The 26,903-nt window shown below is 51.0% G+C and overlaps 10 protein-coding genes across 10 annotated transcripts; 7 read left to right on the top strand and 3 right to left on the bottom strand.

The window, feature by feature from the left end:
- Positions 1 to 1,482: 1,482 nt before the first annotated feature.
- Positions 1,483 to 4,279, top strand: BDW74DRAFT_159195 (putative signal transducer; the record flags this gene model as incomplete). Its single annotated transcript, XM_073725431.1, has 2 exons — positions 1,483 to 3,417; positions 3,470 to 4,279. Coding segments are annotated over exons 1-2 (2,237 nt in total), but the record flags the coding sequence as incomplete, so codon positions are not given.
- Positions 4,280 to 4,298: 19 nt separating this feature from the next.
- Positions 4,299 to 4,959, top strand: BDW74DRAFT_68082 (uncharacterized protein). The gene has a single exon (XM_073733437.1). The coding sequence runs from the start codon at positions 4,519 to 4,521 to the stop codon at positions 4,864 to 4,866; it is 348 nt and encodes a 115-aa protein (XP_073580640.1). The 5' UTR covers positions 4,299 to 4,518; the 3' UTR covers positions 4,867 to 4,959.
- A 1,631-nt stretch (positions 4,960 to 6,590) lies between these two features.
- On the top strand, positions 6,591 to 6,838 carry BDW74DRAFT_159194 (uncharacterized protein). The gene has a single exon (XM_073725430.1). The coding sequence runs from the start codon at positions 6,622 to 6,624 to the stop codon at positions 6,829 to 6,831; it is 210 nt and encodes a 69-aa protein (XP_073580639.1). The 5' UTR covers positions 6,591 to 6,621; the 3' UTR covers positions 6,832 to 6,838.
- An 18-nt stretch (positions 6,839 to 6,856) lies between these two features.
- BDW74DRAFT_159190 (uncharacterized protein) lies at positions 6,857 to 8,301 on the top strand. Its single transcript, XM_073725429.1, has one exon. The coding sequence runs from the start codon at positions 7,056 to 7,058 to the stop codon at positions 7,653 to 7,655; it is 600 nt and encodes a 199-aa protein (XP_073580638.1). The 5' UTR covers positions 6,857 to 7,055; the 3' UTR covers positions 7,656 to 8,301.
- A 480-nt stretch (positions 8,302 to 8,781) lies between these two features.
- On the bottom strand, positions 8,782 to 9,153 carry BDW74DRAFT_181352 (uncharacterized protein; the record flags this gene model as incomplete). The annotated part of the gene is made up of 2 exons (XM_073730002.1): positions 8,782 to 8,904; positions 8,965 to 9,153. The coding sequence occupies 2 exons, from the start codon at positions 9,151 to 9,153 to the stop codon at positions 8,782 to 8,784; spliced, it is 312 nt and encodes a 103-aa protein (XP_073580637.1).
- Positions 9,154 to 12,950: 3,797 nt separating this feature from the next.
- Positions 12,951 to 13,371, top strand: BDW74DRAFT_181351 (uncharacterized protein; the record flags this gene model as incomplete). The annotated part of the gene is made up of 2 exons (XM_073730001.1): positions 12,951 to 12,991; positions 13,116 to 13,371. The coding sequence occupies 2 exons, from the start codon at positions 12,951 to 12,953 to the stop codon at positions 13,369 to 13,371; spliced, it is 297 nt and encodes a 98-aa protein (XP_073580636.1).
- Positions 13,372 to 14,043: 672 nt separating this feature from the next.
- On the bottom strand, positions 14,044 to 16,275 carry BDW74DRAFT_67999 (asparagine--tRNA ligase DED81). Its single transcript, XM_073733436.1, has 3 exons — positions 16,240 to 16,275; positions 14,439 to 16,144; positions 14,044 to 14,384 (listed from the first exon to the last, which is right to left on the bottom strand). The coding sequence occupies exons 2-3, from the start codon at positions 16,034 to 16,036 to the stop codon at positions 14,258 to 14,260; spliced, it is 1,725 nt and encodes a 574-aa protein (XP_073580635.1). The 5' UTR covers positions 16,037 to 16,144; positions 16,240 to 16,275; the 3' UTR covers positions 14,044 to 14,257.
- A 1,666-nt stretch (positions 16,276 to 17,941) lies between these two features.
- On the top strand, positions 17,942 to 20,998 carry BDW74DRAFT_67940 (putative differentiation regulator (Nrd1)). The gene is made up of 2 exons (XM_073733435.1): positions 17,942 to 17,975; positions 18,059 to 20,998. The coding sequence occupies exon 2, from the start codon at positions 18,350 to 18,352 to the stop codon at positions 20,840 to 20,842; it is 2,493 nt and encodes an 830-aa protein (XP_073580634.1). The 5' UTR covers positions 17,942 to 17,975; positions 18,059 to 18,349; the 3' UTR covers positions 20,843 to 20,998.
- Positions 20,999 to 21,755: 757 nt separating this feature from the next.
- BDW74DRAFT_187111 (Iwr1 domain-containing protein) lies at positions 21,756 to 23,685 on the top strand (the record flags this gene model as incomplete). Its single annotated transcript, XM_073731410.1, has 3 exons — positions 21,756 to 21,822; positions 21,924 to 23,198; positions 23,244 to 23,685. 3 exons carry the CDS (start codon positions 21,756 to 21,758, stop codon positions 23,459 to 23,461), a joined length of 1,560 nt encoding a protein of 519 aa, XP_073580633.1. The 3' UTR covers positions 23,462 to 23,685.
- A 1,657-nt stretch (positions 23,686 to 25,342) lies between these two features.
- BDW74DRAFT_67912 (uncharacterized protein) lies at positions 25,343 to 26,564 on the bottom strand. Its single transcript, XM_073733434.1, has one exon. The coding sequence runs from the start codon at positions 26,421 to 26,423 to the stop codon at positions 25,599 to 25,601; it is 825 nt and encodes a 274-aa protein (XP_073580632.1). The 5' UTR covers positions 26,424 to 26,564; the 3' UTR covers positions 25,343 to 25,598.
- Between the last annotated feature and the right edge of the window lie 339 nt (positions 26,565 to 26,903).

The raw sequence follows: 26,903 nt of genomic DNA, 5'->3' as shown, positions 1-26,903 counted from the left end.
CCACTTATAACTTGTGATTATTACTCCGTAATCTGAAGCTCTTGACAAGGGACTAACATAGGGCAGAGATCCTAGCTGGGGTTGGTTCAATCGTCTTCATGACTCCTAGTCTACGGAGTACGGGTAGATAGTGATACACCCTCAAGCTGCCAGCCTCCATTGCGTTCCAACCTTCTACCGGGCATTTTACTGCATGCTGGTGCTATAATTTCTTCCGTGCATTGCTTCTGAAGGGTTTTCTTGAGTTCAGTCAATCAGCTCTCGAATCATCGAACTTTGGATCCTGTGCGGCTACGAAGTGTTTCAAGCGACGATCCAAGATGTCAGTGAAGTTTATTAAGTGGCCTCCCTTTCTCCAAACGTCCAAACGCTTCGAGGCTCGAACAACGGCCTCGATGCTGTGTCTGCACTTTTTCAAAGACACAAAAACTCCGTTTTGAGGAAATATCTTATTCCCTTGGATTTTGGTGGATACTCGATGTCAACTTTACAGCTGGTGCCTGATCTTGCCATGACATGAAGTTCAGACTAGATCAATGTGACAGGGGTAATCTTTCCCAAACTCGCCCTTCAGGAACCAGCCCCTTTCTCATCTTTGTTGATTGATAAAAGTGCCAACTGCCAATGACGAGACATCATGCAAAGAACCGCTGGCACGGATTCTGAAACAGGGAGTGATCTGAAAACTAGCCCTGTTTGGATGCTTGACATTCTGAAACATCCTCGAAGCCTCGACCCCGCATTCCAACCACTGCCGAGTCCATCGAACACCGATTCTTCCCGGACACGCTAGACACTAAAATCATCGAACAGCAGCCTATGATCAAGATTAGGGTGACCGTTTGAACAGAAAGTACAGAGTATCGCAAGCCACACAAAAATGGTCTTCACAATCTATTCCAAAATATATAATCTGTAGAAATAAACGTATGTTAAAGAATATGTATGGATCCGCCGCCACTACGCCTAGCCCGGCGGAATATGTTAGATAGGCGGTGCCCTTTGCTAACGGAAGGAGATAAAGCCTAAAGATGCTATGTCCGTCAAATAGAGAAAAATTTGATAAGCACGACCAAGACGCCATACGGAGTAGTCTAAGTGATGATGCGTTCTAAAATCTCAGGGTTAAGGCAGGTAATCTATAAGCGCGTTAGCAGGGGTGGTATTACTCCGTGGACAAGAGGAAGCATCGGCGTCAAGCATTATAGCGCTGGGCAGATGCGTACTGACCAGTCTATAGTCCTAGAGTCTGAACACCCGGCTACGAACGCAAAGCTAAAACAATGTTATCCTGAAACTGCCCCAAGCAGTATTTCCCAACTCAGGGCCAACTGGCGCCTGAGGCTTAAAATGAACCCAAAATCTGCCGCTTCTATGGTATCTACACCGCCTTCAAAGCTCCTGTCGCCGAAATAAAGTATGGGCGGCTCCCTTCATCCGGAATCATTCTACTGACTACCTGTAATCGCCCTATGTTATATGCTTATGGTATAGCTTGTCGTCAGATACTATCACATCAACGATTCTCTAGGCGGAGATAGGTCAACGGTTCGATCATTCACAATCTTTATACACGCGTCTCGAATGTGAACCGTCGGGTCTCCCAATTATTCGTGTCCGAACACTCGCCTCGATTTATCCCGAAACCTAAAATGTCGCATGACGATGAAAGGTCTCCATCTGAAGATGAAGCTCCGGTGCAATCGCTCATCCAGGGGCGTGAGAAGCGGAGCACGGCGGGACGGCAAATGTCCGCTCTCCTAGATGCTGAAGCAGATGACGAACTAGCACTATTATTCGAAGAAGTGGATGATGATAATGAGTTCGCCGCCGATGCAGCAGAGGAAGGAGGTGAAGAGGACGATATGGGTCTAGACTCTTCTTCCGACGATGAGGATGATCAGGGCCCGAGTGCGCAGGCAGATGACCTTGAAGGGGAGCGACAGATTGAGAAGGAGGAGAAAGAAGAGAAGAAGAAGAAGAGAGCTCGAGAGGACCTTCGATACAGGATCACAAGCAAGAAGGTGAAGGTCGACCCCACCGCAGCTCCCAAGGCGCCGACAACCCCTGCTCCGCGCCCAAGAAAGAAGTCGGAGCGAGTTTCATGGATTCCTACGCTTGACGAGGGCCCTACACGATCTTCCTCCCGTCGGCAAACTATGCAGAACAAGGAACTCACGCACGCCCGGTTGAAGGATAGCGAGGAGAAGCGTATTCGTCTTATCGCTACAATGGAGGAGGCGGCTAAACGGAAAGCCAAGCACAAGCCGAAGAAAATGACACAGGCCGAACATCTTGCAGAAGCTGAGAGGGTGGAACGGCACAACAGCAAAAGCCTCAATCGGTGGGAAGAAATGGAAAAGAGGAAAGCTGAGGAACGGCGAGCTAAAATTGAAGCACTTCAAAATCGCCGTCTGGAAGGCCCCGTTATCTCCTACTGGAGTGGTGTTGCTACCTGGGCAGATGGCCGGTTGGCTCGCGTCGGCAAAGTAGCAATTACGCCAAAGCCGGAGAAAGACGATAGTGGGCGGAAAAAGAGCAAAAAAGCGGACAAAGAAGGAAAACCCGAAATAGAGCAGAAGCCAGGCATTAATACTGAGCCCAGTACGTCGCTGGGTGTTCCGGTTACACCGTCCGAAAATCCAGCACCGCCCACAACTGAACCCAAGCAAGACCAGCAACTTCTACCGACTCAACCGGCCGGCGATGCCAGTCAAGCCACCACTGCCAGTCAAATCATCACCACGACATCAGATACAGAGATCCAGGGAACTCAAGGTGAAACTTCTAAAACACCTCAAGCCGCTGTCCCTCCAAACGAAGTTCCTGGGGCGCCTACGTCAGCGGCACCTAGCGCACCACTAGAACCAGATACTGCTCCTAGCACAATTAAACCTACCTTAGAAGCAACTGAGGCTACCCAAGCTGCTGGTGAGCAGTCGGCAAAAGTCAATAGTGAAGGGACCACGCAAGAAACTCTCGACCGCCCGACAAGCCACAATCCAACTCCAAATTCTCCACCCAAGGCACCGGAAGCTATAACTACCAATTCAACGTATTTACCTAAAGCAGAAGAGAAGGCCAATGATGTGATGCAACAGCCGACTAACGAACCATCACCGACCACTCAGTTAGACCCTGAGCGTACCCCTGCTGTGTCTACGCCTCATACTCTTGTCACTATTCAACCGACTGATCAAGGGAGCGCGGAAGGTCTTATGGAACTTGGCCAGAAACCCGAAATTCACGTAGATGAAACAAATACTACAACTGCGGATTCGCAACCCGTGGCCCCTCCGGCAGTCATTGAGCACACCGGGCGATGCCTCACTGTCCTGGAGAATTTTGACGACAAAACCGCCCAAAGTCGAGATTTTAGTATCTACTTCAACGCAAAGAAACCTCCTCGGCTTACGAGTAAGTGCATTGTCATTATGCCGCTCTCCAACCGCTACTAACATGCAAATAGAAATCTCGTCCTCACTGTGCGTTATCACTTCTCTCCCATCCCGCTACCGAGACCCGGATACATCCCTCCCCTTCGCAAACTCTTACGCATATCATGAAATCCGCCATACCGCCGCCCAAAAGTACTCCTGGAGTCCCATGCTCGGTTGTTACGTTGGACCTGCCGGAATTGCTGCACGTGGCGTGCCCGACAGGTTTCTAGACCCTAATGCAGAAGAGACCACGAAAAGACCTAGTGGAGCTGGCAACCAGTCCAGCGTACCCGATAAGGAGAATGCAGCAAAACCGGCCGGCGATGCTGCCCCAACCACAGCAACGGCCGCAGAACCGTCAATGCCCGCGGTGGCTACTGCACCTCCACCTCCACTTCCGCCTGCATCTGCGCCTGCGCCTGCACCTGTACAAACAGCCACGGCTCCTTCTGCACCAATACCTACAACAGCAGGCGCAGGTGATGCGATGGATATCGATAAATGATGACTACAGCTAATACTTGACCTTTTATGATAAACAGCACCACTATGATACCCTTGGGATAAATCAATATGTTTTCTTGGAACAATTTGATTTTTGGAAATCACTCGTAGAACGAGGTGCAGTCATCCTTCGCTTTACGTTTGATCAAGTGTCTTTTGTAAGAGCACAACCGCATTTCGAACCCAACAGACTCCTGGCTCATGATAGTTGGCAACCGAGTTATTGTCACGGGGTTTCAGAGGAGAATTCAAACGACTAAACTAGTACGCCGATCCCGATCTACACCCCTCGCTCGTGGGGCCCGTGGCCCGTGGAGACTGAAAGGACTCCGGAGTAGAGCCCACCTCATTATTCTCCCTTATTCTTCACCCTTAAACTCGGTTATGCGCTCAATTTCAGAGTAGTGGGAGGGTGGGGGTGAACTTGCCCACACGGCAATTCTTTACCGGGCTCAGCAGCACCATCAAAAGTTACGAAGACAGGAAAACGTCCAAATCATATCGCAATATATTGAAGATATGGCATTACAGCTTGCTTCGAAAATGAGATTTCTACCAAAAGTTGACGTCCTTGATGGCCTCATTCACGTCAGTAGTTATGCTATCTGATGTGCTATCTTGCGTCATAGCCAGTATAAGGGTATTGTGCGGCCGATGCAGAACTGAGTCGCGGAGAGTTGACAGGCAGCAAGTTGGGTTACATTCGGATGTGCTGTTCCAAGGCAAGCAATCATCAAAGCTACAGGCTAATGTATTACATGCGCGAATATGCATAGATAATGTCTATGCGAGTCGCATGAAACCTGCTGTCTGCCTCACTGTTCTGACTGGTCGAGATGCTTTTTCCAGTGTCAGCGGGGCCCATCGTCGAGTTGAGTTCGAGCATTATCGTGCTCACGAGGCAGCGCCGAGCCACAACTGAAGCATACCTTGGTAGATCAACCCCAGGCAGATGTGATTGAGTGTCTGGGCGTTTGTGGAGCAACTGGGGAATGATGGAATGTTTCGGCTTCATCATCGACAGTTCGATGCCCCACTGCTGATTCTTCAGTGAGTCTTCGACTCTGGTCTTGTCGCACTCGATTATGTGTCGTTTCTTTCTTTAGAATGGGCTTCCATCGTGTCTGTTACAGAGTAGAAGAGCTCCTGAAGACTGTGGAGCTTAGAGCCGATCTTGTGTTCGGAATACCAGCACCAGGTCAGAACCACGATGAGCACCCTGGTATCACATCTCATCTTTGGGATTCCTCAAGGTACATGCTTTGACGGCATTCTTGAGCGGTCTGAGGCAAAGCAGCCGGATAGCCAGTGTCCATGTTGAGTTGTTGACTATCAAGGATGGCGACGATCAGCTATCGTAGTCTCCCACGTTGCTTTTCAATGCAGCCAAGAGCAGCCTGCAAAGCACTGGCCTTCCGCACTCGTCAGGTGGCCCCTTTCAGCCTTAGAGTTGTTGCAACGTTCCCCGGCAATTGTCTAGTCTAGTCTAGATCAGATCGATCATACAACCATTAGCAAACAGAAACGCCTTTGAATCTTTCGGACCCGGACGCGACGGAGACAAAGGCCCTATGAAGACCACGGAACAGCATCTGGACTCGTGGGCTGGAATTCTGCCCGCACTATAATTAGGAGGGAGGCCTACGTCAAAGCTGATGAACTGACGCGAGTCGGTGCCTGACTGCCTGAGCCCAAGGGCCACCTGCCGTGGCCGGGATCGTCACCCATAGGCAGGCGCTTTCGACAGCCGTCCACATCAACAACACCCTGCCGCGTTCTAGAACCTCGCTCGACATCCACCATCGGTCAATCGTGCTAGCTCATAGTACTTATCGTCACTCGCTCGCTATTTAAATTCAGCTTTTACTCCTCCACACTTTCGTTGGCATCAGAGAAACCCCCGCGCTCTCTTTTATATATTCTCGGGGACCATCTAGTGCCTTGTGCCCAGCATTGCATTCTCTCGTCATCCTGCCTCTTGGTCACCACTTAAATCTCCGAGCGATTTTACTCAGCGGCTGGTGCAAGACGAATAATCCCGCAAAGCAATCGGATCTGCCCTACGTCAGGGAACATAGCCAGCCCTTGCACGACTGAAGAGAAACAGGAGGCAAACCAGGTAAAAATAACCTCCAGCTGTACCCTATCTCGGTATCTCGTCCTTATCTCAGCCAATGACAGAGCTGACCTCTGGGTTTCACAGTTGAAAGCTTATCATCGCTTTATCGCCGTGAACGCACGGCTTGCTGTACATATTTGCCTGTCACTGGCTGTCTTTGGAATTTCCCGCATTCATCCTCCTCAGCATTCCTCCTGTTCCAGCGTCAAGCACACAATACTGCCCTGGTCTGTGGTAATACACTGTTCGTTCGAACCGGCTGCTGGAAATCCCTCATAGTATACTCGGGCCCCTCAGGGGAACACCCGTGCTCCACTTCGCACATCACTGGGCGATTCCAGATCCATCAGCCGGCCAAGGATCTGAAACTATACAAAGACCCTCACCGCCACCATGACTCAAAGCCACCCTCTCCCCCATTACCGTCATTCTGCTCCAGGTTCGAGCTCACACAGAACGAGGCTTACAAGGCCATCAATCCACCGGAGGGGTGCATCTCACTCTATTTCCAAGCTGGGCTGTGGCCAATCTCGGACTGTTGAGGTCGACGAGGACTGGATGCCCGAGATGGCACCTTTCATCAACTACTGGTACGTATGGTCTATATACAGATTGTATAATATTTGTCGCCCCCTACACCGCCGCACCATCCCGCCCCTATTCTCGGAGCGGACCCTAGTCTCCTTATCGCCCCAGCCCTTGCATATTGGAATCCTGCTTATCGGCGTGTTTGTGTTTATGCTAACTTATCTACAGTGGCATGTGTGAGAAGCAGATCACTGTGCCCGACGACCGCCTTCTTTATTGCAGCGAAAGGTATGGTTCCTTATCTTTGTCAGCCCTATTTGTCAACCCTATAAATCCGTCCTCCCTCGACCTTTGTACCTTTTTTTTCATCAAGATCCTTAACGTTTTTTACTAGCTGTCGCCGAAAAGACACCAGAAAGCCTCTATCCGTGTCATTCTCATCATCTTCACCTCTCCCGTCATACATGCCTCCTTCATATCTACCGATGACTTCTCCCAATATTGTGGCGCCGTTGACGCCTACGAAAGCTCCCATCACAGCCTCTCAACCCATCCGGATACCCACCGACATGCATGAGGCCAAAACAGATATTGATCCCACCGAATGGAAGCCCGTCATACCTACGGATGCTCGGTCGTCCAGTGTGATGACTTCGGATGCGTGGAAGTACCTGTCCAAATTTCACGGCGATGAGTCTGCACTTCCCATGCGCCGTGCAGCAGATCGCAACACAAGCTCGACTAGCCTGTCGACTCTCCCTTCCCTGAGCAACACTCCTTCCACTCCTTCATCCGTGAGCAGCGTGGCTTCGGACTATATGAGCCACATGTATGAGACTGTCCATCGTCCTCTACCTCCTCGCCACAAACCCTGCTTCTCCGGTAGCGGCAGTGTCACCAAAGGCGTGGAGTTGGTGGTTCCTCATATCGCAGTGATTCCAGACTCACCTGTCAACCCGACTGATAGCGGGTCTATCTTTCCTGCCAGCAACGGCCTCTGGAATCCGAAAACTGAGGTCACTCCGGTTATTACTGTGCCAGAGGGAACTAACGCAACACACTGACCCGACCTGCAGTGCAGACTATGGGGATGCTTCACCAAATGAATGCGGCCAATTATCTTATTTTTTATTATCCTTTTCCACACCGGAGTATGGTCGGCATATAGAACAAGCGCAAAAAGGTCATGGTTTGATCCATGATTCCTTCCTTTACTCTTCAAGTACTGATAGATAATAATAATAAAGAGTTGAAACACAATTCACTTGAAACAGTGTTCCCACAGTCCGCACTGCAGCCGGGTGAGCGTGTCTGTCAGTTCCCTCCAGCGCAGTAACAACTAGTAATCCTCAAGCTGTTGTTAAGTGGTTGCTATCTGTATGTTAGTACCTGGGTGGTGCTTACCAATAAACTGGGGTTGGAGTGAAGGTCAGATTAGCTTCCGTTCGAGCTTCGGGGGGAGGTACACTCCGTAGACAAGAATTTCTAAGCGGGAAGGCATCTAGAACAACCGGGCATATGAGCCGGCAAATATTTCTAAGCGATTGACGATTGTTTCTATCTGAGGTCATAATCTAGGCAGACAATGCCGAGCGTTAGGGCACACTGGAAGTTGCGGACTGCCTCGAGATCCATTAGGGCTCATGCGTCTCCGACCACTCCGGCGTCCAGATCCAATCACCTAGAGAAATGCCACTGCCACTGTCTGGCTCTAGGACACCCAGGCAAGTCTACATATTAGGACTCAAAGGACTTGCTTAGTCTATATATTCCTGTTTCCTTTCTTGCCTGCCTATTCTTATTCTGTCAATGCGTACCTTTACACTGGTATATCAAACCGCACTCATGGTTATGCAGATATGGAACAAATGAATACAGCGGGAGTAGTTTCGAGGTAAGAGGTGTATTGTCTCTGCTGTGAACGGAGAGGACAGGTAACCTTTTTACTCTTAGTTGGTACGAGATATCGTATGTTCTGCTGCGTCGCTTTAATGTGGCAATTGCATAGAGAATCCTGGAAAAATCCGGTAAACGATTTCAAGGAAGTGGAAGGACGAATGGGTACCACCAATCCTATTGTAATAGTATAGAAAATATAATGCCCATCCCAACTTCATCTCAGGTTACACTAATCGTACATAATCCTAGTCGCAGAGAGACATCGCTCATGTAGAATACCAAGTAAACCCACTATTGGTCATGCCTAATAATCTCATCATGGTCAAATGGCACAAACCCGTGCTTCTCGAGGCCGAAGTCATCCAGTTCCTCGTCCGAAATACAGCATTCGTAGCATCCGAGTTGCGGGCGGTACTATAGTAAGAAAAAAGGGTCAGCAGGGAGAAAGAGAATACAAAAAGGCAGCCATCGCACCTCGATTTGCGGACAAGCCAGCAATTTCGGGTTGGAAACACACTGTCCTCCGCAGAATTTGTTCCCAATGTCGACGCCGTGGGGTCGGCCGTGTGTGGGCGCGTTGTAGGGGTCTTTGTGCACCTGCGCCTGAACGAGGGCCGAGGCGAGGAGGGTGAGGACGCTGAGGGATAGGGTTTGGAGGTGCATTTTGAGGATATGTAGATTGAGTTGTATAATAACGCGGCGGATGTCGTTCTGGGCTCGTGGATGGCGTCGTGTTGTGTTAGAGCTGCAGGAGTAGAGTTGTCTTATAAGGGCTTGGTAAAGGCAAGCAAGGGATGGTCCGCGACGCGACTGGAAGAAGGGGTTTGTGTTTGTGTACATGATCATCATGTAGGTACAACTTCAGGAATGCTAAACGGGTTCGCGTTCTATTGGACTCTTGGTAATCAATCTCAAATTGGTTTGTTGTCTGTTAGTTCTCTGAACAGTGCGGTGAAAGAGTTGCTCATCTATCTTAGCCATGGCTAATTAGGTTTAGATATCGACAAGCATAAATTTGCAGACCAAAGTTCGTCTAGGAAATGTTGTACAGCTTCAGGACAACGCATGCCGTCAGAGCTTCTTGAGAGGCACGACGCAGCTCTTGCAGGACGCAGGGTAAGCAGTGGTCAAGGTTCGGCTACGAAAACCCCCTGATCAGCCCCGTGCTGGAAATAGATTCCAAACTCGAGTGGATAGGGCGCACAGTGGGCCAATGAGGCAATTTATGCTTGCCCAGTTCAAAGAAGCTGTCGTGGGAGATGCAGAAAAATGACCCAGACAAATCTTTCACTGGCCTTTGTAGGAGTTTGTAGGTGTGACTGAGAGGCAGTGGCCGATGGGAATAGAACGAGTCTCTCTTCCAGAAATGTAAGTGTGACGTTTGGCCTCGAAAAGGTTCAAGGCTTATGATACGTAATCACTTGGGCTAAAGGACATCTCACCGCGATGCCCGTGGGATCAAGACCTTCTTTAAGCAAGATAAAAGGCGCCAGCCAACGAAAATCAATATGCGCCTTATTGTCACGGTTGCTGACAGCACTTTCATTAACTAGGTTGCAGGTTAGACCTTGGGTTAAGTGCTTAGGAAAGGTGAGACAACGGAAGCACCAATGACTGAAACTGGTCTTGGTCCATGTCGGTATACAGCGATTACGCAGAGCTAGCCATTGGAAGGCGCATAGCGCTCGAATCTTCGAGGCTGCTATACTTGAAGCCAGAACTATACCCCTATTTCCAAGGACGTATCATGGCGTAGAAATGACGACAAAAGAGCCGGCAAAATCTCGGTCTAGCCTAACCACATGGTCAAAGGCAAACACCTTCAGACGTCTGCAGCATTTGTTAAGACTGTGGACTGAAAGGCAAAGTAGACTGGAATCCATGGTTTTCTTTCGCTCGACAGTAACCTAAGATGTCAGCTGTGTCCAATGACAGGACGAGGAACTTATTTCCTAAGCTTTCCGCCTCCGATTGGAGCCAGACACCCTCAGGCCACAGTTCGATCCTGCTCTGCTCTCTACACCCATCTCCTGACAATGATTCTTGAGTCCATCCTATGATTCCGCTCTTCTGCAAGTGCTGGCCAAGGTTCCTGGGGTAATCACTGTTTCGAACAACGACCACGGTCATCTGCTTGCCTACTGGTGGCTCGAGCTCGAACAAGCTATTCCAGCGCCATCCGTTTAGCTCTCAGCGCGGCTGCCACAACATTCGTGCTTAAGCTCTTACCCTCGCTCTGTTTCTTCTTGCTGGTACGAGAGTTATCGGCCAGTCACAAATGTGCCGGAAACAGTGCACTCGAAGAATCCTGGATGCCTGGCCCAAGACTTTGTGCAACATGAATGGTGAAGTAATCGAAGAGCAGAATCAGTTGCCCATCATCGGTCCGCAAACATCTCAACAGGAAAAAGGAGATGGGACCTGCCTTCCATTGTCCTGGGTTTGATTCAGGATATGCAGAGAAAACACAGTTGGTCCTTGAATAATTAGCGTCATAATCCAAGCGCGATGTCTAACTATCGCAGCCTTGATGAGCATTTCAGTCCTGAGACATGGCTGACGACGCACCTCTCGAAGCATCAACTTCATCGTTCATTCAACAGCATCGGCGAGTTCTTGGAAGGACGACGATTGAAGGCTGGCCGATAGTGTCGACATTTGTTTGAAAAGCGCTCCACTCAGACACCACAAAAATAATGTCTCTGCGTGCTCCTATCTGACTGTCAACTGCCAAAGCCTCCGGGCAACAACATCCATCCGAATCATCCTTGTCGACTGAGAATGGTACCATGAGGGCGAACTCGCATAAACAAGTGTGTGTACACACCCTCGTTCAATGGTTCTATACAAGCAGTGATGAGGCGACGGACATCGGCTTTGCTCGTTGCCAGTCGAAGATTTGGTGTCCATCGCGATATCCACCAATTCTATTTGATACGGTGCTCGAGATTATACGTTGATGACCAATGCATAATGACTCTTCTCTTGATCAAGTTGAGTCCGAGAGCATGCGATTGTCAAACTAGGTATGGATCATGGCAAAGACCAGTATCGAATTATGGGTCTCGACCTCGACACAAATGGTACCACCTTGAATGCATGAGCACGTCAAACACAGCATGCGGTAATAATAAGTATTCGTCCTCAGCTTATCGATTCGGCAACTGCGTCGACCATTCACCAATATCAAGATATGTTCGTATGGTTGTCGTCGAGCATAGCGGTTGACCTTGAATTAAGACCACCATGTCAGCAATACATTCCCAAGTACTGGTGATACAAGATCATTAACAATATCCGGTTAACCTACCTGAGTCGGCGGATACCCGTCTAGAAGACGTCGGTACTCCACTCACCTAACAACGGTCTTCACCGGACACAGATACAATGACAGACTGTCTTCAACGTACCGACTTGTCCCTGGCCGGGGTGTGAGTCCCAGGGAGTACCTCTTCAAGCGTGATCAAGCCTCCTCAAGATCGACCCTACCAGGCTACCACCCAATGGCTTGGCAACTTGCGGGAAGCGAGTTGCAAAGAAAGAGGAATAGGGCCATGCACGTCGCTTGAAGCCGAAGCAACGGAGCCACTAGCGTGCGCAGACGGCGGCAAGAAGGATCACCCGATGAGGTTTGAAGAAGAGCATCATAAGAGCGAGGAAAGAGCCATTCTAACTAGGAACGTTGGGTCCAGGACACGAGAGGATGTGGTTGACGGATCAAATTGCCGAATTGCCAAATATGGCGTTGTTGTCTCCACCGACGGCTCGTACTTCCAACAATTGAGGAGAAAATGAAGAGCTCGGAAGTCGTCAACCGACACTGGTCCCTTGGGAGGCCATTCGGACAGTCCCAGGGCAGCGGGAGGTGGCAACCAAGGAGGACGACCCAAGTCCCGTGATTGGCTCTGATTGACTGGGAAACATTTCCGACGTCTAGACGAGGAAGAACTAAAGCCCGGCTCCCTCGCAGTCGATGCCTGGTCCTCACGCCCATGAGCATCGCTCGGAGATGCGTGGCTCCTGCCAAATATGACTTGGCTCATCTTGTTGAGAGGCCTCACATGGCCTTCGAGTGGAATTGGTGGAGCAGCGGCTCCTCCAACTTTCGACAGCGCCTACCCATACCCTGAACCTCAGTCTCAGGCTCTCTACCCGGGAGGAGTCAGCATTAGCAGTCAGCAATTATTTGTGACGAGTGCTCCGGTTCGTTCATTAGGCGCTACGGCATACTGCAAGCCTGCCACATTGGTCTCCAGTGGAGCGCTGGCCTTGCCCGTGTAGGCCTGAGCAAATATATGTACTTTGCTCGTTTCTTCCAGAACCATCCTTTCACACGACCACAGAGCCAACACAAATATCATCACAACAGTTCCGTCGCCACACCGCAGCCTCAGATATTACAATTTGACTAAGATCTACTTGATATCGAGTCGCACAGCCTTCGGAAGACCTCTCAAACCATGGACCAGCGAAACTCGAACGCACAGAACTCCGGGCAGAGGTAGGTTCTCAGGTTTCATCTGTCTTACCCATCTTGCATCTTTGTGCTGGAAGAGCCCTTCTATGTCTGAGAGGCCAAATATTCGTATCTTGGATGGCTTGACTGATGACAATTGTCCCGCCAGTTCCCAGACCAACGGAGCCGGTCGTAACCACGAACAGGCGGGCGAGCGCCGAGCCGCCGACACGGATGTCGAAACCTTGGAATACTACAAGACATTCCTCGCACGCCTCTTGACTGTCGTTTCTCATGGACAGCCAGAGACCGTGGAGAGGCTATTCCAAACCATTCGCTCAGGCGCTACGCAGGAGCAGATCTTTGAGATTCTGGCTGAACTTAGAGCAACCGTTGGCGCTTTGGAGCCTCAGAATAGGAGATAAGCATTGTCATTATCTCCGTGGTTATAGTATTCCGCCATTCGGATACTTTTCTTAAAGAATAATGACAGCGACATATCCCATAACCGTGCCCATCTCATATGGGACTTATGTTGCAAGTGAGTATCTACCGACACATCTGCTCTATGTTTCAGTCAAGCGGTCTTGATGCGCTAAGACACCAGGTGTCTTGTTGGATATCATAAGTTTTTGGGCGAGAAATATGAGCATCGGTTACTGTGGCTTTCCATTTCCCACGGCCTGCAATGGTCACTTACATATATTGCTAGTGGCACGCCCATCTTCCTTCCGTACGTAGATATCTCCTTGTATTCTAGAGCTACGTATCATTCTTTGACGGTGCGTATGCGCCGGCCCTTTTCGGTTAGGTACATCGTCTCCAACTTGTCCGTCCAAGTAAAGCCCTAAAATGACCCCCCAACTCCACACAACGGCAATCATATTGTTCAAGAAATGCAGCTAATCTAGAGGCCGTGTGGCTAACCCTGAAAATGTGCCACCAACCTAGCAAGAAGTCCATACGTAAATCTCATTGTCAACCATTTCCGTATCCGTCAGCCACGAGCACTAGTATCTCCGTGGACCACCAGACCCGCTCAATCTCCACGGGACATCTGGGCCCCACGGAGATACAAATTGTCTACAACCGACACTGAAATTTGGGCATAACTATTTGCTGATCGATTTGAGGCTTGATATGATTCTACTAGAGAGGTTTACGATTTAATTCATGCATATGCCGCTTGAACGACTAGAAAGAAGCACGTGAAAGGTCGTCCTGAAGAAATTGTATGTATGGAAAAAGGGGTCTGTTCTATGAAAGAAACCTCGAACATAAATCTTACCCTCACTACGGAGTATAGTAGATTTAGGGCGTGCAACGACCCGTGAAACGGGGGTACAAAGAGCAATCGCGGACCGTGTACCGGGCACACAGCCAAGCGAGGAAGCGCTCCAGACCAAGACCGTAGCCACCGTGAGGAGATGTTCCGTACCTGATTTAGGCATTAGTATATATACTCTGTTTAATTAATGGAAAGGACACGTACTTGCGCTGGTCGGTGTACCAGTAGTAAGGCGAGGGGTCCATGCCCTCGTGCTTGTAGGCGGCCATCAGCTCGTCCCAGTCGTCCATTCTCATACTTCCACCGACGATTTCACCGACACCGGGCATCAGGACGTCGACACTCTCGGTGACACGGCGGTCCTCGGGGTCCTTCTTCATGTAGAAGGCCTTGATCTCGGCGGGGAAGTGCGTAAGGAAGATGGGGCGGTTGATGATGTCGGTCATCTTGCGCTCGGCGGCTTCGGCGATATCGTCGCCGAACTCGTGGGGCTTGCCTTCTTCGTTAGGAATTTCGTGCTCGCGCAGCCACTCGATGGCGTCGGAGTACTTCATGCGCAGGAACGGGCGGCTGGGCATCTGAAAGTCGGGGTTGAGTTTGTCGATGATGGGCTTGGCAACGGGGTCAGCGAGAACGATCTCGAGGACGCGGCAGATGACGGCCTCGAGGTGATCGAGGAGGTCGGTGAATTGGATGAAGTCCAGCTCGGACTCAATGTGCGTGTACTCGGACAGATGGCGACGGGTGAGGGACTTTTCGGCACGGAAAGAAGGGCAAACACAGAAGACGTCTCCTAGAGAAGGGATACATGTCTCTAGGTAGAGTTGGGAAGACTGGGTCAGATAGGCGTCTTCGCCGTAGTAGTCGAATTTGAAGAGAGTGCTCCCACCCTCGACTTGTGTTTGAACCATGGCCGGCGGGGTCACTTCGGTCATGCGCAGCTCGTCGAATGTTTGACGGAATGCCTTCAGGGTGGCAGCGCGGACCTTCATCACGGAGGAGGCGGTCTCACCGCGGAGAACGAGGTGGCGGTTGTTGTAGAGGGTCTGGGGGTCGGAGTCATGGGCAACACGGGTGGTGATGGCCTCCTTGTCACCAGCGGCGCGACCAATGACCGTGTAGAAATCCACGTGGAGCTCACGGTTGTCAGGCGCATGCTGCTTGGGAGGGACGGCGCGCATCTCTCCATGGAGTGCAATGGACGTTTCGAGGGTAAGGGTCATGGCATCGTAGGTCTTGACCAGATCGCCCGTCAGGACGCACTGAAGGTAACCGTAACCGTCGGAAAGGGTCAAGAAAATCATGTCCTTTTGAGAGCGAAGACGATGGACTCGTCCCAGAACACGCACCCGAGTACCAGGAGTCTCTGACTCGGGTGAGCCTAGGTTGACAATCGCAGGGTCTGTCACGTCCAGGCGGATCCTCACAGGCTTGGGAAGAGAGGTGTCTTCCTTAATCACGACCTTCTTCGCTTCCTCAAGCACAAGTCGGCGCTTGTCGGCCTCCTCCTTCTCGCGAATTGCCAGCTGATGTTCCTTCGCGGCCTTCTTCTTGCGCTGTTCGAGCATGTTGGTTGCCTTCTTGATCGCTGACTTGGTGGCTGGCTTCCACTCCAGTTTTGAAGCCGGGTCAGCACCCTCGCCCGTGGGCTCGGTTTGGGACTTGCGCATCAAGTACTGGGCGCCCGTAGAAGGGTCATGCTGCACAAAAGCGTGGATAAGGGTCTTGTACGGGGCAGACTCGGAGCCGGTAGCGGTCGAGTCATCTCGCCCGACATCTTCGTCGATGTAGATGGAAGTCATTGTTGAAAGATTGGCAGTGAGTATTCCCAAGAAGAGATTGTTGTCAGGGCGTCGTGGAGTATACGTGCCGACTGGGGAAGATTAGATTGTGAGTCAATCTAGGAGGGTCTGAGTCACACGAATCAGCTTTTCTGAAGCAACAAGGGGATGGACAGCTGAGCAGAGGTATAGAAATGATCAATGGCTTCTCGATGGTAACATACCTGATACCCAAGCAGTCCAGCAATAGAATTGGCAAGCCCACAGACGGAGAGATGAAAAAGATTCCTTTTATCAGTTTCCGGAGGGGTAATTTTCTGGCCGCAATTGATGCCTCAGGCAAACAGAAATGATAAGGCCTATCTCCAGATCGCCATCGCATGGCCTAGTCCGTACAGAGGACTCTTTACGGAGTACTGCCAACTAAATCTTAGGACAATGTCATGTCAAAATCAGGTCTTGTCTCTCAGGTCTGAAATGTAATTCCAAATATCTTTGGATCCCTCAAGGTTCGATACCGATGTTGCTTTGGACTTTTCGGCTCTGCGATTAAGCGGGGGTCAATTCTCGGGGGATATGAATAGTTCCTTGGATTCAAGCACTATTTCCTGCAATGATATTAACCATTATTGTTTTAGAGAGAACAGCTGCTCAAAGACCTAAAAAGACTGGATGGGGCCTCATAGATCGCAGTTCTGCAGCGGAATGGATCAAGGTTCAGCCGAAATTGAGCCTCTTGCGGCCCCATCCCTGTCATTTGACGGGATTCTCTTCAGCCTTCAGCGAACCCCACCACAGCTTTTTCTGCATTGCTCCTTGATTGCTGCATTCATGGCGTCTCATTAGTGACCATTAATTATTTCAGTGCTGCATAGCTGTCCTTGGGTATCTCTTTCTTTGAGATCACGAATCAGCGCTGTCAGCAACCTCTCCCAGTCGAGCCATCATGTCATAGATTCGATAGTCATGATGACCCCGGACCACTTTCTGGCGGGCATTTTCCCCGCTTTCTCTTTCACGAGTCCACGACCGAGCCTTGTCGGCTCATGGATCAGCCTTCAAGCGAGAGCAGGAATAACGGAGCGCATTCTAATTTGAGACCGAAGCTGACATGAGATGGACCGTGCTACCATCCAGGTTGGATATCAGATAATTCATGACGACGGCGATCTCTCGGACGAGGAGTTCCCCAGCATGAGCCATGTGAGTTCAAACCTTGAACCAGGGAACGCCAATTTGAGGTAACAGGCACTTTTATTTACAATTTATTTTGGCTGTGTATTCTATGCTGGACGCTTTCGTTTCTTTTGTCCTCCCTGATGATGTGCCTGGGTACATTATTATACCTCGTGCCCCTTTTCTTGTCCCCTGTAAAGCGTCAAATTACAGACTGCCTCCATACTTCGCTCCCCTTCACCCCTCGCAGGACGACTTGACATTTAAGCCTATGGGACTTTCTTCTGGCAGTTCTGTCTACGAGATTTCCAAGGCTGGCTTGCTGCGAAACTTGGTTTGGTGCTCTTTGACTGCCATATCAGATTTGTTTGTGTTTTATTGTTCCTCATCTCCAAACCACCCCTTTACCCCTTTTGGTTCCTGAATACGACCTCGACCCTGTCTTTAGTGGATTCTGCACTCTTTCTTGTCGACGGATTCATTTATTTTTTTTGTCCAGTGCCATTTGCGCTTGTCTATTTTGAGCCTAAAGGCTCAGGCCATTCTTTGTCTTCTTTTGAGTCTGTCTGTGTGTGGCTGTCATTCCGCGGACCCTTCGACCCCTCGAACAACATCAAGTAAATAACATTCTTCTTCTTTTTATCATCTCTTCTTTTCAATATCTTTCCTATATTTACTTCTGCGCAACCTGCGCTGCGGCTCGTTGTCGGGTGTATTTAATATTTGGCGGTGTTGAATCTAACCCCTATTATTATCGACGAGCCAACGCTAACAACTCCAGAAGGTCAGTCCGTGTCCCGTCCTCTTCTCCTTTCCAACAACCCTTCCCCAATGCACATTCCAATTGACCACTAGACTCCTCTTTAGACACGTCTCCATTGGGACCTTTCGTTTCGCGCTGTGACATTTCTATTCTTTTTCTTGTCACTCTTTCCTCTTCGCTGCTCTACTCGGAGCTCCTGTTTCTCGATTTTCCATTTCTCTTCTCGGGGTGACCTTCAACCCCATTTTTCTTCGTCTATTACTCTTTTTCTTCTCATGTCACTTGATAAGTTTATTTTTCCTAACCTCCATTCTATTTGACCTTGATTTCTCCGCCCGGTCAACTTCTGAAGCTCCTTATTCAGGAGACGATTCCATCCCTTTGCTCCCCTCGCCATGCAAGCCGCCGATGCCTCTAATATCCCGAGTCGTCTGAAGTTTTCTCACCTGAACGCAGACAGTACTGGGTTTTCCCACGGGGCGTACAATTCGAACAACCTCCCCCTTCAAGGATTGTCGGACCGGAACCATCGCCGAATAAACATTCCCGCTATCAACACCACTGCTACCCCGAGCACGACCGATAACATGGCGACCTCGGGCACTGCGTTCGACATGAACTTTACACCCCTCCTTCCTTCCCAGCTGCTTCTTGGTAGCCCGTTTCAGCCTGGAACCCCATCCGCGTTTACCTCGCCTCAATTTGCCAACTACGGCGGCTTCCCCCAGAACCCCTCGGCGCAGGCGGCACAGAACCAACTAGGAAGCCCGACGCAACCTTCTCATAATGCTGGGCTATACTCGAACATGCTGGCTGCGGAAGGGTTGGGTAATCAGCAGATGATGGCTGGCCCTCAGTCCCCTGTCGGTGGTTTAGGGGGACTGGGGAATGCCGCATACGGAAGCCCTGCTGCCTCTGTGACACCTGGCCTTCTCTCAGGAACGAGCCGGACCGTGTATCTTGGCAATATTCCCCCGGAGACCCCAGCTGAGGAGATCCTTAATCACGTCCGCAGCGGCCAGATTGAGTCTGTTCGCTTGCTCCCAGACAAGAACTGCGCTTTCATTTCGTTTTTGGACAGCAACTCGGCCACCCACTTTCACTCGGACGCCATCCTTAAGAAGCTAGCGATCAAGGGAAACGACATCAAGGTAGGCTGGGGAAAGCCTTCGCAGGTGCCCACGTCGGTCGCATTGGCCGTTCAACAGTCGGGAGCCTCGCGCAATGTGTATCTCGGAAACCTCCCGGAGGAGACAACGGAGGATGAGCTGCGAGAAGAGCTTGGCAAATTTGGCCCAATCGACACTGTAAAGATCGTAAAGGAAAAGGCCATTGGCTTTGTTCACTTCCTGTCCATCACCAATGCCATGAAAGCCGTTTCCCAGCTTCCCCAGGAGGCCAAATGGCAGGCTCCCCGGCGTGTCTTTTACGGCAAAGACCGGTGCGCTTACGTGTCAAAGACACAGCAGCAGAACGCCGCACAGTTCCTGGGAATCGCGCCCGGATATGCGCATATTCTCAACTCAGCGGACCGGGACCTGATCACCAACGCGCTAGCCCAGCAATCTGTGGCTGCGGCGGCGGTGGCCACGTCTGCCGGCGGTGTCAACAATCTGGGCAACCGAACCATCTACCTTGGCAACATTCATCCCGAGACTACCATCGAAGAAATTTGCAACGTGGTGCGAGGAGGTCTTCTGCACCATATTCGATACATCCCAGACAAGCACATCTGCTTTGTTACATTCATTGACCCGACATCAGCTGCTTCCTTCTATGCCCTAAGCAACTTACAGGGGCTCATGATCCATAACAGGCGGCTGAAGATTGGCTGGGGTAAACACTCCGGACCTTTGCCTCCTGCCATCGCACTCGCCGTCAGCGGTGGTGCCTCCCGCAACGTGTACGTCGGCAACTTGGATGAGTCGTGGGCTGAAGAGCGTCTGCGTCAAGACTTTGCGGAATATGGAGAGATTGAATTGGTTAACACTCTCCGTGAGAAGAGCTGTGCCTTTGTGAACTTTACCAACATCGCAAATGCAATCAAAGCTATTGAGGGCATGCGTAACCGAGAGGAGTACCGGAGGTTCAAGATCAACTTTGGAAAAGACCGATGTGGAAACCCACCTCGTCAAACAGGCAATGCCGGACAACAAAATCGCACTGGCGGTGGCATCGAAGGCGCGCAGTCGCCACCTCCCGCGCTCAATGGCTTCCACACCCTAGTTCAGCCCGGCACCCAGCCTAGCCCAACGCGCCCGGCGCTTTCACCCGCTCCCGGCTCGACAGGATCTCAGAATGGCCAACAGAACCGACACCCCCTGCAGGCTGTAGCATCTCCGTCCGGTATCTTGAATAATGGGTCCAACAATCCGCTGACCATGTACCTGAACCAAATGTCTACTCAGCAGGTCCAGGAACAAGATGATCGGCTGAACGACCCTCTTACTCTGGCGGCACTTCAGTCTCAAACTCAGGCCAGCCATCACCATCAGCAATCGCTATATAACGCCACCACTAGCGAGCTTACCAACGGCAGCATTGAAGCGCCTCTGCATCAGCACAAGCCGTCGGCCAACGGATTCCTTAACATCAGTAACGGCCCCACGGCCCCTGGCCATCACGCTACTGCAAGCACCAGCAGCCTGAGTGTACCTCGTGCGCAGCATTCCCGAGCTGTGAGCTTACCGTCGTTCTCTCAAGAGCCATTCGGTCCTATCTCGGGTCAACCAGGCCCTGGCCGTTCTGGAGCTTCTCATCACCCTCAGAGCAGCTTCTCCGGCTTTAACTCCGCTCTTGGTGGGCTCAACCATTCTGGCTTTGGGTTAGCTATTCACAAGGAAAACTCATTGCCTGGCTGGGCAGAAGAGGAGATCGGGGCAAAATAAACATTCCCTAGCTCCAAACATTTTTCTTTTCTTTTTGTCTCTTTCCTTCTCTCATGGTTGATCCTTTTCTGCATTTCACATTGAAACATCTACCACTCTGCTTCGTTTCTACTGTATTGGTTCAGTCTTGCTTTCGCCTTTTGAATGTCCGTATCTCATTCCAGACCACCCCTCTTATTAATGTTTTAATCCCCTTCCCTTATACCATTCACATGTATTGCTAGCTGGATATGATAATTTTCCCCTTCATTTCTCTGTTTTCTCTTTTGTTCTTGACTTTTACAATTTTGCTTATTACTCTTTGTCTTGAGGATGAGATCTTGGCTGTACCATAGACTGGTTTGGCTCTGGTCTATTTCTATGTCTCGGTCTCTTATTGCATATGTGATGTCAGAATTAATCCGGAGATTACAGCGTTTCTATTGCGTGTTGATGGTGGACGGAGGCCCAACCGCTTCCGGGGATAATCATCCAAACATATGGCGACGTGGGCCATTGGGGAGAAAGAGGTGGAAGAGAACAGAAAAATAATATCAACGACTTGCATCTAGAAGGACATGCATCTAGATCTATAATGTGTGTTAATATCTCTGGGCCTTGAGTTGCGAGCTGTGTATAGCAACGATAGTCAGAGAGATAATCATATTCTCAAGCCAAATATGTTGCCGTATAAATCTTCCAGCTTGTCTAAAATTCTCCAAGCTTCAATCTCAAAACAAAGTCTTTCATCGTCCCTGGACTTGGTTGTCCTGCTGCATTGGAATGGACGCGGAACGGAAGAACCATATGCCGCGCTTCAGTAAATAACATCCATCAAGCATCGCCGCCGCCATCAGCCTTCGCCTTTCGACGTCACTCGAGATACTTGCTTTTTCACTCTTCTAGTTTAGTCGGCCATAAATTGTGACTCAATATGTCTTTGCCCCCCGAACAGATCAATATCAAACGCCGCCGAGAGGAAGAGCCGGTAGACACATTATGTAAGTGCATCTCGCCGGTCTCCCACCAGCGAGAAAATTGAGCTTTCATGGAACCTGGTCCTTTATTCGTTATCTTTTCTTGTAGGACTAACTAGAACTAGATATTCAATCTGAACTGCATCAGACCAAGCGTCGATTTACAGACTTTGTTTTTCAGCGAGTCCCGGTCAATGCTAAGACCGCTACTGGAAATGACTTACCTAACCTCTCGCACATCGTGCCGACGCAAAGAGTCATTCGAAGCCCTCGCTCTGTTAGTAGTCTGCATCAGCCGAAGACCACCAACAAGGCGAGCGGCGCCTCTGTGCCTCTGGTAAGAGCAACATCACCTGGAGCCGAGCTTCGCGAGCAAAAGAGAATCGCGGCTGCTCGAAAACAGGCAGAGGACAAGCTGAAAAATGCTCTACAGTCCTCTCAGGGCCCGCAAAAATCAGAGACCATTTTACCGCAGAAAAGCCCGGCAGCACCAACCAGTGGAGGATTGGTTTCTTCTGCTCCAGATGCGCGAGATACTCCGGCCTCGCCAGTTGGGGGAGCTTCCTCTATACGTCGTTTTCAGATCTCACGAAGTGGCACGCCTATGGGCCCACTACGCAGTACAGGCGGAGGTGTCCAGAAACGCAGAGCGGACGGTGCTGTAGCAGTGCTGGTAGAGAAGCTGCGGCGCGAGCCTCACTCCAGACGGGCCTCGTTGGTTGCAGATGCAGCCGCTCGGGCGGATGCTGGTGAATTCTTGGTCCAAGGAGCGACGCCTGCCCGTCCGCGGAAGCGACCAGTAGTCAATCAAGCAGAGAAAAAATGGCGGGCGGAGCGACAGGAAGCGATTACTGCGGCTAAAGATCATATTTCTCAAGTTCTTGAAAAGGGAGCTCAGTCACGCCAGAGCAATTGGGAAGAGGAATCGGACCGACTGGCACGTCAATTTGAGCAGATTGCATTAGAGCTAGATGCGGAAATGGAGGCTGAACCGACAGGTACAAATCAATATGCGGCGCCCTCTGCAGCTCGTCCGGCAGGGCCCAAGCCTCCGCTCAAGTACCAGCCGCGAACCCCTAACAAGCATAGAGCCGCACCGCCAGCAGCAGAGCCTGAAAAGGCCAACCTTCCCACAGAGCACGATGACGGCGGTGAAAGTGATGAGGACTATGTTTACGACACGTACATCCGTCATCCGCTCCCGGACAAGGGGCTTATAGATCCTCTAGTTGATATTGATTCAGACCATGAAGCATGGCTACGGCACCGTGGAATCGATAGCAGCCGCCAAGATATTGGTGTCATTGTCATTACGCCAGAGGATGAAATCTACTGGGAGGACTTTGCAGAGGAGGATGACGATGAAGATAGGTGGGATAGCGAAGACGGGGACTCCAATGGTGAGTACCATTGCATCTACTGATTCACGTACTTGAAGCTAACAGGACCTTTACGAAAAGCTGAAAATAATCCTGCAAATGACTATCCGGACGAGGAGCTATCCTGGGATGATGAAGAGGATGATGCAGCAGCGATCTACCGGAAATACCGACATGGGTCTGATGACGAGGAATTCGACCTGGATTCCGGCAGCGAGGGTGGTGCTGACAGATATGGCAACCCATACGGACGGTCGCACCTGGAGTCTGACGAGGACTGGTAGATGGAGGCAAAGAAGCTTTTCACGAATTTTAATGTCACCGCAGCTTCCATCTGCAGCGAACTGCAGCATTATTACAGAACGGCTCTTGCGTAAACGCAATGATGCAGTGTCTGCCGAGGGGTTTTCCAACTGACCAAGGGCACATTCTCCATCATGCCACTCCCCCCTCTTTCTTGAGGCTTCTTCAACCAAAAGTCCAATAGAATACGTCCAGCAACGCAGCCGATCGAATCAGCCGGTCATCTTCAGCTCTCACAGCGCGGGGCTCACGATCACCCGACGCCCTGCTGAAGAAACCTGAATAAACCAGATCCTTCATAGGACAGCCGACAGCGAAATAAACACCGCAGGATCCTTCATCCTTTGATAATTCTTACCAAATGCTCGCTGTCACCAAGCCGAGCCACCCAATCCCCACAATGATCTCGAACACCATACGACAAACCCTCGCGTTCCACGCGAGCGAGAAGGAATGGGTCTGCAGATACGGCCGGGCCATATTACTTTTTCCATCGCGTGGGAAGGCTGCGCGGAGGAAAGCTGCACGAATAGCGATGAACCGATAATCGACCCAGGATCCAGTCGAGCATAGTCTAACTCAATTTATACAATGTACACACATAGCCATTTGCCATTTGCCATTTGCCATTTGCCATGCGCTTTCCTTGCCAATCTATTATCCTTCGTGCCGGGATGCAGCTCCTTCGCTCGATCGATGGGTTCTGCAGATTATTCGCAGAGTGCTGACTGCTGACTGCTGGCCCTACTACTGCTGAGTCGCTGACCAGGGTCAAGGCGAGCTGAATACCCAAACAGGCGATCCTGCCGGGCGGACGGGTCGCGGTCGGGGTCGGGCGCGGCTTACTGCGTCCTGAGGTCGCTGACAGCCGTGCCTGTTGGTCGATGATCGGTCCTTTGTTAGGGCCTGGGAGCTAGACCAGGTCACTAGAGCGGCTGCCGCGAGTTGCACGAGGCTTTGTTAGGCAACATCCTGCGCCCAGAGCAACCCCGAGGTAACGTATAGCACGACACTCTAAGGATGAACTTAGGAACTTAACGTAAGTTAGAGGAAAGACAAGGAGATTATTGGCGGAGTTCGTATATTCCTTCCCTTTTCTTCCTTCCCTTGACGCCTTGACGCCTTGACGAAGGAGTCCGTCAGGGCGTTCCTTCGACAAAGTGCCATGTTATTCATGGGGCTTGGCGGGCTCGGACCTTCGGATGGAACAAGGCCGATATGGAGATTGTATGGGTAGGGCAGTGTATGTATGGTATTCTGGCGTACGTTACGTGGCACTCAGCCTTCTTGTCCTTGTTCTTGGTACTTCGTGCTTGAGTCATTAACGGGCTTTACTTGGAGCATGGCAGTGTCTGCTCAGGTCTTTTGAATGTGTGGCTGGCCGGAATAAAATGCTCAACCCTGTGGATTGTTTGTTCAATTCTAGATGGAGTATTCCTTCCCCTAAGGAATATTACCCATGGAGTATCCATCTGGTACCCAGCAATCAATCCATGTAACGAATATGGTATGATCCCCGTACAAGGGCTGAAGGGATCACGTGAGAAATCTCTATTGCGCCTTTCCATATTGTCGACAGCCATCGTGGCAAATAGTGACGGCGTCATGTCTTACGATGAGGGTACGGACAGAGACAAGGTTTATGTAGGCTGGTGGGATAATTCATTCACTGATTGATTGAATCTGTGATCTGGTCTGATGGGTGCGCCGAAGCTAGTCCAGGCACATAAATAGGTAGATCCAACTGTCCAAGAAAGACGTATCTAGAGCAGGGCAGTCGCCCCAGGAAAAACGAGTAAAAGTAACGAGATTGATATCGGTGTCTGTATCGGTATCGAGGTATCATAACATGATGGTTCATCATATGCATGCTAGAATACAGAGAGCCTCCCAATGATTGAGCGTGGTATGTTCGTAGAAAAGGGGAATAGATGAGTGACTCAGAGGCGAGTTGCCAAGTGTCCGGCCGGCTTGAGGTGAAGGTATGAAAACGAGATGGTATCGAAGTGCAAGGTATCGGCCGTATTGGAAGAAGTTTTGAAAAGGGTATTAAGAAGAACGTAATTCGACGTGATGAAGAAAGAAGGTGAAAGGTAGCTTCAGCTGGCCGCGGCGAAATCACCTGGGCAGCCTCTTCCTCAGGACCTCTTCCCGGTCCTCTTTCATCCACGGATACCAAACGCCCATCCACTCGACAACGCCGAACTGCGGCTTGCCACCGTATCCAGAGCCCGAGTCCGCCGGCGGCTGCGACAGCGCATGCGGTGTCTGGCCGGAGATGAACTCGCCATCGCGCATGCGCCGTTGCTCTCGCAACGTCGGACAATTCTTCTCCTTGATGAAGCGGTAGAATTTACACTGGATGCCCTGGAAGCCCTCGCGCTTGCGGTTCGCGAACTGCCGATTGAAGGACTCGCGGACTTCCTTCCACTCCTGGCTCAGGTCGACGCGGTGGTACCAGATGAAGTACATTTCCTCTTCCTCGTACTTGGGGCGCGGCAGGCGGCGGCGGCTGTCGCGGCCTTGGCCCCGGCCGGAGCTGCTGGCGCTGTGCGAGTGCTGGCTGTGGTGGCCGTTGGTGCTGGAGGTGCTGCTGGAGACGGAGGAGTAGCGGTCCCGGGTGTGAGGCTCTGGCGAGGACGTTGCGGAGTAGGAGTGCGAGTGGTAGGAGGCGTATGGGTCCCGGGGGTCCTGGGAGTGGCTGTGTTGGTAGGGGTTGTAGTGATGGTGGTGTCGGTTCTCAAAGCCTTGGAAGTAGTGGGTTGGGCTCTGGGGGTAGAGGGGCGAGTATTGCGGTGTTAGAGGCCCAGGCCCAGGCGCGGCCGCATAGTGCAGTTTCGAGGCTGAGAGCGAGAGCGAGCTTGCCCTGTCGGCCTCTCCTTGGGGGTTTAGTATGGAGTCGATAGCCATGCTACGACTAGGGCGAGGCGAGAATTCAGTCATGGCGGAGGTCGGATGTTGGTTGTATAGCAGTGGCAGTGAGGGTGTTCTTGTGTTTTGGGATGAGTCCAGTTGAGGTGGAAAGTAAAATGGGGCGGACGAACGGGGAGGGCGCGCTTAAGAGGCGGGCATTCAGAAACACCAACAGGAAGAGGTCGATCCGGTTGGAGATTTGACGAGTTGAGTAGTCGCAGCACCCATGCAGGTGTACCAAGTCCCTGGGACTTGTCGGCCTGTCACAGAGAGCGCTGGAGACTGGCCCCTGTTCGCGTTTGGCGAATGTCGTCAAGCCCAATGCGCTGCGCTGCGGAGCGTCTGCGGCAATTGACAGAAGTGGAAAGAGGGCTCGATTGTTTCAGTTGTCTCGATGAGTATCGACGCTGCAGAGTCGGAGTGGAGGATGAGTGAGGACGACAAGAAGAAGATGTACAGCCAGAACATCCAGAACAGAGAGGACGACTGTGCTTAGTTAAAGATACTCAG

This window comes from Aspergillus multicolor (genome assembly GCF_047715735.1).
Source record: "Aspergillus multicolor strain CBS 133.54 unplaced genomic scaffold BDW74scaffold_27, whole genome shotgun sequence".
Lineage (NCBI taxonomy): Eukaryota > Fungi > Ascomycota > Eurotiomycetes > Eurotiales > Aspergillaceae > Aspergillus > Aspergillus multicolor.
The sequence above is the reverse complement of the archived record's forward strand: the minus strand, read 5'-3'. Positions and strand labels throughout refer to the sequence as shown.